Source organism: Pempheris klunzingeri, chromosome 15 (genome assembly GCF_042242105.1).
Source record: "Pempheris klunzingeri isolate RE-2024b chromosome 15, fPemKlu1.hap1, whole genome shotgun sequence".
Classification (NCBI taxonomy): Eukaryota; Metazoa; Chordata; class Actinopteri; order Acropomatiformes; family Pempheridae; genus Pempheris; species Pempheris klunzingeri.
Window position 1 is genome coordinate 21631696 of NC_092026.1, and position 12015 is coordinate 21643710.

A 12015-nucleotide genomic window follows, 5' to 3' on the forward strand; every position below is an offset into this window, starting at 1 on the left:
ATTTTTCCTCTCACCTGCCAGTTTTTCGCCGGAGGCACAGGCGCGCAGCATGTTTGGCTGACGGAAACCCACAGGGGAACGCCATCAGTGACCGTAAAGCTTGAATCAACTAGACCCACCACGTTCACACCCACAACTTCACGCCTATAGATTCCCCAGGGTCAGATTGTGGTGTAGATTTACACTTTCTCTCATAACTGCGCCCTCCGTCAAAGCGCTCACAGGAATTGTTGCCCAACAATAGTCAAGCTTGTGAAGAATGTAACTCAAGAGAAGAATGCAAGGCTGTAGGAGTTTTGACTGAGTGCATGAGTGCTGTCCCCATCCCCAACCCTTAACCTTTGACCGCTTTGCATCATATTCAACTTTTGATTTGATTCTTAAACCATAACATCTCCGCTAAATTGACCCAAAATGATAACAAATCGCCATTGTGTCAACAGGTAGACTAGCATAAATCATCATTATTGTCTTGAAAGGAAGGGGGAGACGGCGGAGAAAAAAAGCAGGACTTTTGGCTGCAATTGCACAGCTTTTAGCTTTCAGTCACAAAATTTTCCTTTGAAACATTTTTCAGTTCCATCAAATGAAAGAAAACACATTCATATAGTGGTGCATCAAACCACTCACACACAATTATTGTTGAATCACTGTGATTATTGTTAACAGTGAAGTCAGACTTTTTCTCATGGTGGAATCTTTCGCTCTGAACTCAAGCACACAGTGTGACTTAAATTCCCCCCCGGATGTCAATGTTACAGGCATTTAATGTTAATAGTAGAAGAATAGTAAGTGTGCAGCACCTCAGGGCCAGTGTAATAAAAGAGAAATGCAATAAAAACGTCAGGATGTATTCTTCATTCTGAAGTTTTCGTTTGAGTCTGTGTTGCTTTACAGAAGACAGCTTGGTTAATGGTTTTAATCAGGATGAAAAAGGAGTCCTCTACACACAGCCGAGCTGCTGTCCCCCTCCCATCCCCCCACTCTCCTGCATACTCTGCATTCCTTTGGAACAAATGTTCACTTGTAGCTATAGTGCCTTCAATAGACTAATAGTAGGTGTGAGGCAGATTTACAATGAAAACTCTCCTAGAAATAGTTCATCTTAGGTTTATAGTCGTAACTACAGCTCAAAAGTGGTTATATAGTCAGGGGTCGTCTTGCATAAAAAAAAAATTTTGAGGTTGGGAAAGGGGAAAAATTGATATCTACTTTTATAGAAGTCGAGGGAAGTATCCCAGGGGAACAAATGCAATCCTTGTAATAGAGTAAGCATGCCAATATTCACTCAGTTGCCAGTTTATTAAGTACATTAGCTAAAACCAGTGCAGTCTAATGCAACAGCCCTACAATAAATCCTGCCTTCTTAAAGGTTATAATGTTCAGTTTTTGCTGATACTGATGTAGAAAGGTGTGGATGCAACTGTATCATCTTGCAGGATGGAGTTTGTGGTGCTGTTGAACTGTGCTGTGTTATAGCGACAGGTGTTTCTATTACTTTGTGAGGACAGGTTAAATAACAGAAACACCTTAACTGTATAATGCAATACAGTTACCAGTTACTTTTACCTAATAAACTGGAAATTTAGGGTATTTTACCATCAGGCTGATCACACAAAACTCTGTTACAAGGCAAAATTTGTTCTTTCACTTTGTCAACTATGAAGAGCCGTTTTACAAAATGCTTCTGTTGCACAAGCTCATATACTAAGAACAAGCCCTCTTTCTTCATCATTTTATATCCTTGTTTTGCATGTGTTTTGGTGACCACACAGGAATATAACAACTGTAGATTTCACTTAGAAATGGCTCTTTTTTTTTTCCACAGATGTGCTGAAACAAAACAGAATGTGGTTTGTTGTTATTATCAAGCCAAAACAGTTTAGGAATGCGTGTTGAGAAATGTGTGGTGGAAGTCATGGGTAGCACACAGGCCAACAGGGCTGAGCAGGGTGAGATTCTAACTTTAAATGTCTTTGTTACAACAGCAGATAGCCATCAGGACACTGTCTGAAATTCTATTTCCTTGAAGGTTTCTTTGCTCAAAAGAAGTTGGGTTACTTATTTTAGCCTCTCTGCCTCAGGTGGAAAAGAAAAAAACCAAAGTGTTTCACACCAGCCCTTTTACAGTTCCACTTCAGGGTAGAACAAACATCTCACAGCATAGTTGAGGAGGATGAGGTTGAAAGCTTATTTACCACAGATAAACTGAGGAACATGTTACCTCCCACTATGCTACAGAAAATGTTCCTCATGCAGCGCAGCGCTGTGTGAGAAGCTGATTCACAAGTCTCTGTTCCACTATGAAAACTGTGGCTTTTTTCAACTGTTGGTGTCATCGTGACACTCTGATAAGATCTGGCTGTACTCCAGTTAAACTGCATTGTTCTGTGTTTCACTGTGCCAGTCTGTGACTGTGTTGTTGCCAGAGCAGGACTCTGTTATATTGCAATATACGATAAAATGAGTTTGGTTGTATCTAAAAGGGAGTTGTTTACCTTTCTGCTGATCGTAATTGTTTTTCTTTCTGTGCAAAAAGGTTTGCATTGGAGTTATATGATAACTGTAAATGTTCTGTTTTGTGGGGCCATTTGAAACTAATAAAATCTTTCTCCTTTAGGCTTATTAGAATGAAATTTAGCATTGCGTTCCCTCTACCCACCACTCTCTAAAAACATATCCAGCGATAGCACCACAAATATCTCCCCTTCTCAAACAAGTGCCCCTGTGCCAACTGAAGTGGCCACTTGCGGGTGGTGCCTTCAATCGAGAGAAAAGCTGAATTCTAGCACATAATGGTTTAATGGCCTGCTGCTCTTAAGAGAAAGAAAAGAGAGATTTGTTGGGCAGTAACTTTCCCCTGTGATGCTGAGGGATGTTTTTGTGCAAACTTGTGGTTGGGGTGTGTTTCCTGGGGTGGGATTTATGGTTATGGGCTCTGGATGTTTGTGTAGGAGATTGGTCATGGCGAGGGGTGGATTGGCCAGTGGAGCTCCTGCTAGCAGGGGGACGTCACTTCTGGCGATTGGGCCGACCTGGTGAAATTTACAGCTGTGGATCAGGCCTGTGCCGAGGGGGGGCTGAGGCCTGTGGTGCTGTTTTGTGAGTCAGACTTGTTTTTTTTTTCATCTCAACTTCGAATTAAGCGACACAACAAAAAACACAATTATGTACCATTAGATTACAGATTTCACACGTCTGTAAGACTTCCTAATTTCTCTTGCACAATACAGTGGTTCCCAGCACACACTTGAATATAAGTGACATAATTCCCTCGGGCTGGTGGAAATTTGCTCGCAAAACCTTTTACCACCAACTTCTCAAGGTGAAGTCATCCCAAGTGGGACATCTGGGTACTGGTGGAATAAAATTTGCTAACACTGCCTTTTTTCCCCCCTTGGCAGCACTACAACATTACAGTCTGAACTGAAATGATTAATTGATTAGTCAAGATATTTTTCTGCCTGTAATCTGCCAAACATTGTGTGGACGTTGCTTCATCTTATATGAGAGTAAATGTAATTTCTTCAGGTTTTAGGTCATTCTACTGACAAAAGAAATAATTTGAATGTCACATTGGCATTTTATAGAAAAACTGTTAAACTGTAAAATTAACTGAATCGTTGTTTACAGTCCTATTGCAGTAATCCAATTTTGTAGAACTAAAATAAGTAGATCAGCTACTTAACGATCTACAACGTCATGATTTGGATTGGCAGTAGATCACACAAACTTTTTTTTCTTTTTTCCTTCTCCTATTTGTCTCACCTCCCTGATGCGCTGTGATAGACTGTGTTTATTCAAGAATGTAGTCTTGCTGTGCACCTGCTGTATAGTGCCCCAAACATGTAATGAAGTGTCAAAGAATTAGCCTGACTGTGAAGCCCAGACCTCACAGAGTGTCGTTCACTAATAGGCTGAGAGCAGGTAGCTGTTTATGGAGTGCCTGCTGTTTACTGTCTGTGAGATGTCTGAGGACCGCTCTGTCTCCAAACAAGGCATGGGAAAGACAGAGAGGCACCCAGCAATGCCGTGTTTGTTTGGACAGGGGAGGGAAATTAGTGTTTGGAGATGGAATCCTGAACAAACAAGTCCACCTGTCGCAGATCAAGTTGCAGGCAGCTCAGCAATGCGAGTGGAGTCTGTTACAGTGAGTATTTAATGTTTTCTGGGCTTGCGGTTTGTGATTGAATAGACTTGTGGATAATCTGAGCGCAGCTTATTTTAGTCCAGGTTTCTGTGTTGGAAGGACGGAAAGTGGCCGTATTCATTCCGAGGGGAGCACTCGGGGTGATGACTGAGTCACCGCAGACGTCAATGCGTCACCATCCTGGAATTACATAGACGGATACACATCTAAAAGAAAACCTGAAAATCATCTGCTGCTGCGGGTGTAAATCCGTTGCCCTCCCTCTTCCAGAGAAGAGGAGGAGGAGGAGGAGGAGGGATGCTGATGGAGAAACGTGGCCTCTATGGCCTTTCAGTAAAGCCCCGCGGCTGTTTCCCAAGCAGCACTGTGTCACCAAAGCTGCCGAGGCTTGTTTCATGTCGAGCAGATCGCGTGTCCAGACAGGCCAGTTGATTGCCTGTTGTTATCAGTGGGGGGAGTGGAGGCTGTAACCTCTGTCAGGCCACCTGAAGATTTGGATTAGATTGGTCATTCTCTGCACCAGACACACAATGAGCTCTGGCTGACACAATGGGACCCCCACACACAACAGTATAAGGGGAGCCGTCAATTTAAAAGGCAAATGTTTGAGCTACTTTATTGTGTTAAAGTTGAGTCACCACTTGAACCTGCTTAAAAGTGATACTCCAAACACAGTAAGTGTTGGGAGTATTTACCAATATGTTGGCAAAAGTGTTAGCATACAGATTGACAGCAGAGAAGTGGATTATTCTGGATGAGTGGGTTGAGAAGCTTCTGTTGATGTACATGTTCCTCATTTTCCTGTTAAGACTGGCCAACAAATACAATCCATTGAAACTTTTACCAGCCACTTTTCAAGCCTACAGAGGCTGAATACTGATAGATGTAGGGTGGTGTAGAGAGGTCAAGTGTATTGGCTGTAAACTCTGATAAAAATCTTCACTGAAAGAAAGTAAATCTCCAAATCTTAAACAGGCAAATGGGTGACTCCAAAATTAAATTAACCATAATTATTATTAATTTGTCAGAAAATAAATATATATTTAATCATTGAAATCATTTTTCATGCAAAAATACCAAACATTTGATGGTTCTAGTTTCTTGAATATGAAAATGTGCTGCTTTTCTTGTCTTGTTCCATGTGTAATTTCAAGGTTAAGAGAAAAATGCTGTTGTGATTTGGAGGATTGAACTAGTAACTTTTTTGTTGTATAATCGGCTTGTTAGGTTGCAGTCTCAAAAGTTTTAAGCCACTGGAGTTATTTTCCACTGTGAATTTATTTTCCTAAAAGGGAGGGAGGTCGTGATCTTGTAGAAAATAAATGAAGCAGACTGAGCGTGAAGCGTGGCTGGGACACCGGCTCATCCCACCACTGTAAAGAAAGACAAGGCAGCCTTGAGCTGCGTTGGCGTTTGCAGGGGGTCCTCCTTCAAACAATATGGCCCAGCACTATGCCCCAGCGCTGTTATCTCTACCAAAACAATGGCATGGCCCCCACAATCAGCCGCAAATTTCCAGTGCGCTTTTTGATGCCATTGTTGTGACAAAACCACTCACCACTGATTTTTACCAGCTTTCTCCCAGCTGTCTCACGCTGCAGTGAGCACAAATCCTCTCACACAACCCAAAGGACGACAATGGTGGTGATCAGTATGAGCTGTCACCCAAAGTTTGACCTTGTTTTGATAACTTTATTCCCATTTCTGATTTCTTTTGTTTTCATTTTTTAATCTGGGTTTTTAGGGTGAAAAATTAAAAATGATCTAAGTGGTCTAATTGCACACAGGCTGTGCTGTCATTCACATGCACAGTGTGGAGTTTCAGTCATTTGACAAAAAGATAACCTACATTAACCCTCTTGGAATCTCTTTTCCATCATCTTTGAATAATAAAATGTTTTGAGGTAAAACTTGAATTATTGTTGGACAATTGTAAGGGCATAGTTTCTGCTTTGCTGCAGTGCTTTAGACCTCAATCAATGTCCTTGATTCAAATTCAGTACCTGCTGATTATTGTTGTGATCCATTTACATTTTCCTGAGTATAACAGCAACAAAGTGCATACTTCGCCAAAAACAGGCTCTTCTTAGAGCGAGGACTAGGGAAGCATTTTCAATGTGTTTGCCTGTTCTGCATTTAGTGCAACATGTTCCAGGACATATACATATATACTAATATGTTTGTGCTGTGATGCAAAATGTTGGTGGATGCATGGCAGTATAACACACAAAGCAGCTCCACTCTCATTAGTGTGAACATGGTCTTTCTTCGCTCAAGCTCGCTCTCAGTGTGTAGGTCATTAATTGAAATGGCTGGCTGCTATTAATTTGTTTGTGCCACTCTGTTACTGTGTTTTTATGCTGCACCATGGAGCATCTTTGACAGCTGGCAGTGGGTGACAGTAAACAAAGGACACAGCCAATGGCAGTTCATTCAAAAAAGCCTAGATTGGCTTCCATTCCAATCCAGCAGGTTGGCTTAGGATATCCCTCTGTCTTTGTTGCCACAACATCACAGCTTTTGTTATTTCCCCACAATTTGTTTCCCATTGTCTCCTCTGAATAACAGATTAGTCTAATTAAATTCTTTTCAGAGGAAAGGGAAATGGGTGATCTAAGCAACATCACTGCTGTGATTCCATCGCAGCACCTTTAGTCATGCTGTGTCGTGCTAAGTGAAAATTCTCAGGTGTGCACCACATTAGGACTGGCTTTCATATGCTAAAGGACAAACCACATGCCTTTGATAGGAAAATCTTCAAACGCCACTAGGCTTAGCAAAAACACTCTGATGACCACAGAGCTGAGAGGGACGGTTAAAAGGAAGGGGAGGATGCTTAATGATGGCCCATTGTCAGTGTCCGTGGGGAGGGGGGACCTTTTTTAAAGTGTGTGATGCATGGTCAGGGTCCTCCCGCCTTGGGGCAGGCGGCAGGTAAGCCCCCTTCCTCTGTAGAGCACATTTTCTTTAATCCTGGGGGGTGGAAGCTAAATACAGGGATTGGCTGTTTTCTAACCAGCGAGATGGACCCTAATGTTGCACTTATGTCCTTTTTGATTTTTGCACATTTGGTGTCTTCAAGTCTTCTTTATGTTATGCTATCTTGTGATTTATTGTGAAAATAATTTCTGCACTATGTCTGTATTAATGTCAACGTCTCCTGCTGTTCTTGTGAAATAGCGTCACAGATGGCCAGGGCTTATGTCTCAGTTGTGGATTATGTCTCCTCTACCATGTTTTACACCAGCCAATGGAATTAGTGTGTGTGTGTCTGTGTGTGCGAGTGTGTGTTTGAATAAAAGAGGAGTCAAATGGGTAACACGCACACACACAGGCTCTCATTTTCGCACCCACTGTAATTCCTTTTAACGTTCCAACCGTAAATTCAGTCTCACATCTCACCCTACCGCCTGGCGGGGTGGCCTTGATGAAAAACAGATGACTTTTCTGTTTCCAGCCGGTGTCCCTGCTTCTTTCAAATACAGTGAGTTAGACATGAACTCTCCTATTGTCTGGTGCAAACTTACAGAGCTTCTGCTGATTAGCCTGCATCAACACGGGGGACAGATCTTCCTGCCCTGCTGTTTGGACAAGGTTCGAAGATTGGCCTGTGTCAAGTGTTTTTGGGAGGCTTTTATTTTGCCCAAAGTGCTGTAGGAGCATTGTGGAATAATTAATACGGAGGACCTGTGAAGATGTGAAGAGGAGCATTGGCCAGAAAAACCCTTGGTAAAATACATTAATACAGATAAATGATGCACAGCCCTTCACTGCTTTGCCTGGCTCTATAAGAAAAACATGCCCTTCATGGCAGAATGACTGATAGAATGTGATATGGTTGGTGTCGAAGGAGAGAGATGCAATCTGTGAGCATTTTGTACATTTTTTTCCCCCTCAAGTATCATCATCTGAAACCTCAGTGGTAACAGAGAGAAATGTAAGATCTTCCTCAAGTTTTTCCTTTTTTCTTTTGCCACTCACACCGTCTCACTCTGTCTGCTGATGGCTGCAGAAAAAGAATGCTTGCATAATAGCCATCATGTGTGCCATTTCAGTCACCTCTAAAAATTTTTCTTTGTCCTTATTTAGTATGAGTGCCCTTTTATTGGTATGCATTTCTCAGTTGTGTCACACAAACTCAGACTGTGCCTTGCAGTTGTACTTACTGCAGTAAAAAGTCAGCATAAATATGACATTTAGCTGTATCTCTTAACCTTACCACGATGTTGACGGACGCAGTGGCTATTGCACGGATAAAATCTGTGGCTTTTATGTTAACTGGGATGCTTCTCAAAAGAACATGATTGACTCTGCCTCACCTGTGACCACAAAAGCACAAAGAGCATGTCGTCAACATGTCTGTATTCATCACCTTTACATGTCTGGGAATGTTATAACCGTAACAGAAACAGTTTAACCTGTTTACATAGATACATGCTTTTCCGTTGTACATGTTGCCACTCTTTGCCTGGAGGAAGCAGAAAAGAGGTTTCATCACAATAGTTTCATGCTGCAACAACTGAGTTAGTCACCGTCTCTCAGCCACAACCGTCTTCCACTTTTCATCACGACGCACAGCTATGCACACAGATAAAACATAACAGAACATGTACTGTATTATTTGCCCTGAGGGGATTGTCTGCACTAGACAAACGATGACAGCAAAATTATAATTCATAGTTTCAAAATGACAAGTAGTAAAATTATTTGTCATATATGGCAAAGACAAAAGGAATGTCAGGAATTAATTTGACACTGGCTCACCTGTGACTCAAAATGTGGTGTGATGGTGTTGACTAATAGATGAAAATATGTGATTGCAAGCTGCGCATGGTGGTCAGGTTTCGATTTAATGAAGATCTTAATACTTCCATGACTGAACCTGGCTGATCTACTTGTGTACTCTCTGTTATCTCCAGACAATCTGGAAGGTCTTCAAGAGGTGGTGCAGGAGCGTTTGGCAGAGCTACTTCGCGTCCTCAAGACTGTCATCGGCAAACACCAGACTCTCAACTCGGTGGACATCCTGGGAGCAGCTGGAACAGTCATTGCTAAGGTCAAAGGTCAGTAGTTACTCAGTATCATGCATGGATGCACGCAGACTTACAGGTAAACTCACACGGGTGCCCAGATCAAGTATCTTGGCATGAAATCTCCATGTTGCACTACAGGTACAGGCTGCGGGGCTACGTCAGTCTGTCAGAAAAGTGTGGGAGAAACCCTGCAGAATTATTTTTTATCTCTCTGCTTGGTTAGAGTTGGCTTGAAGATTTGTTTTTAAAAGGTCACAGTATGAGAGATTATTATTCCTTCAGCAACAGATCCTCTTCCCGAGTCCTTAATGGATACAAACAAAAGGAATCTCAACTCACGAGTTCAATCTGCTCGAAATGTGATCCACTGCAAGAGTATTTCTTCACTTGACTTGCACACAAGAATCTGTACGGCCGAGACTACATGGCTATAATTTGCATTCCATATTTCAGCGACTGCAGAGGCCCCATTGGCAGGCTGCTTGTCAGTCAGGCACATCCGCGTTTCTTCATTCTTTTCCCCCTGTTGTGAGGTGTGTGGTTGTCTCACCGTCACCTGACCTATCTCAATATCTTAGTTGTGGCCTACTCCTTAAGAATGCTTAAGAACGTATGTCTGCGTCTGTCGTCCATTAAATGAGTGGTGCTTTGACAATGTTTAGAATGCAAAAAGGAAACAAAAGAGATCCAGTAGATTAGCCAAAGGAATTATTGGTATTGTTGAGTAATGAGATGGAAGAAGTGTGATTGAAGGACACAATTTCGTTGACACCTATCATAAGCTAAATAGGTTTCCTAAAATTCCTAAATTTTAATTTTGTACAATGTGCCACACTGAAATTTGGAAAAAAGAGAGCATTTGTATCATGTTGGCTATTGCAATAAGTATAAACAGAAAGCAAAAGTTGTATCAGTGCATTTACTCAGTCAAGGTTTTTTCCAAATTTGTGGGTGATTGTTACTATGACTAAAATATTTATTAGTTTATATATTAAAATAGCACAAAAACATGCATTAACACCATAACACTCCTGACACGACATGGTTACTGTACTGTACTGTACAAGACAATCCCTGTCATTTAGTCCTGTAGTAAATACAGTATCCGCATATCATAGTTGACAAGCCGAAACTTGAAAAATTGCCTGTCCACAAGAGGGTGCCTTACATCAGTACACACCCCGTCTGGACTGTCCCCAATGTCCAGTAGGTAACACAATACTGACACAGTCAGCATGCCAGAGAGGCAGTGAAAAGGAGAGGCTGAAAGAGGAATGAATCAGTGAGACGTCAGAGATGAGGATTCAAAGGTTTGGATGATAACAGGCCTTGTGTACCTCAGTGTCTTCAGAGTGTGTCGTCTCTTCACTCGTGTTGCTCTTTGATGCTTGGTCATGACACCTGGGGCATTTGGACAGCTGCCAGAATTTACTGGAGGAAAAAAAAAACCCTCCTCGCTCCCTCTCCAAACACATGGTTGCCTAACCAGTTTCAAATGTGGTTTACATGTAGATGTTATCCGCTCAAACTAACACTAACCAACAAACACTGAAGGCAGATTGTCATAAACCCAGTAAATAAGAACATGTGCAGCTCCACTCAGCTGTTTTATGGTATGCAAAGGGTTTTATGGTAGACAGAAATATGGTTGTGTTGCCCATACGTCTCTGTTTGTTGTCATCAAAGATACAGTCTTTTCATCCAGTCTCTTTGGCTCAAACCAAACCCAGACGAGGTTTCCTTTCTTGGTCTCATTTTGAGAGAGTTTTCATTTTCCCCTCCTACTGAAAAACTGCAGGGCACTGCAATAAAAGTGTCAACTTCAACAACTTATTGAAATTCTTTCCCTGGTCCCTGTTCCCCTTTGTCTAATGAAGATACTGGCAGCTGACAGAGTGTATTTGTTTACTGCACTCAATTTTGTATGTGCATGTCAAAGGCATTTTTCTGTCCCAATGCAGATTGTAGAATCTAATAAAACCATGTAATCAGTGATAATTGATACTCTTTTCTGCTTTTAAATAGTTTTTTAGTTTGCCTTACTATTAAAGCTATTGTATTTTAGATAACCTTTGGAGTGGCCTGTCACAACAGGGAAATCAATTTATGTCAAGCCAGAATTATCAGAAAGTTATCAGACATGCTTTAACTCATTTTTTAGGGGCTAATTGTCCCAGTTAGGGCTCAGCCGTGAGAAAACAATGTCCCCTGTACTTGAATGATGCAGTTTCCATATTTCAATCGTGACAAAAGGGGCAGAGCTCTGGAATCATTGTTATGAGACCCACAGGATGTCCTGAGGAAGAAGTCAGCGCAGAGTTGTATGCTAGCATTCAGGGCCAGGGAGGTGCACGGCAGGGAGGCTTGCACCGCTGCGGCTCCTCTCTTTTGGTGTCCTCAAGAGCCTCCCTGGAATGTGGGGTTGCCTCCCCAATTTAGGATGCCATGATCTGTCTGCGCGTCATCATAGGTGGGGAACTTACTATTACCCCACCACCTCTGACATGGATCGAATTTGCTCTCATGAAGAGAAAATGGAAGCACAAAAACTAGAAAGCAGTCTGGACGCTGGAACTATTTAGAGCGCCTTTGTTTTTGTTCACATTATTGAGGTTTTCTGGTCCCAGCCACTACACTACAATGCCGGGTTAGACAGAGAAAAGGTAAGTGTTGTCACCGTTGTCTATAGTGTTACATGTCACAGAACTCAAGCTGTGTGAGTGTTTCCTGTTGCGAGCAGACAGGAAGTACTCAGCTTAGTCGGATTTCACTGCCTGTGTCTTTGGTTCCTCTGATTGCTTTCTGCAAATGTCTTCGTGCTGAGTAAACTGT

General features: G+C 42.0%; 1 protein-coding gene across 2 annotated transcripts in view; it reads left to right on the forward strand.

The window, feature by feature from the left end:
• The window catches only part of LOC139214286 (rho GTPase-activating protein 29-like), a 30189-nt gene that overhangs the window by 4312 nt on the left and 13862 nt on the right, over positions 1-12015 (forward strand). For both annotated transcript variants that reach the window (XM_070845095.1, XM_070845097.1), the window contains exon 3: positions 9070-9213. In XM_070845095.1, coding sequence (XP_070701196.1) covers positions 9070-9213 — 144 coding nt within the window. The remainder of the gene's footprint in view (positions 1-9069; positions 9214-12015) is intronic.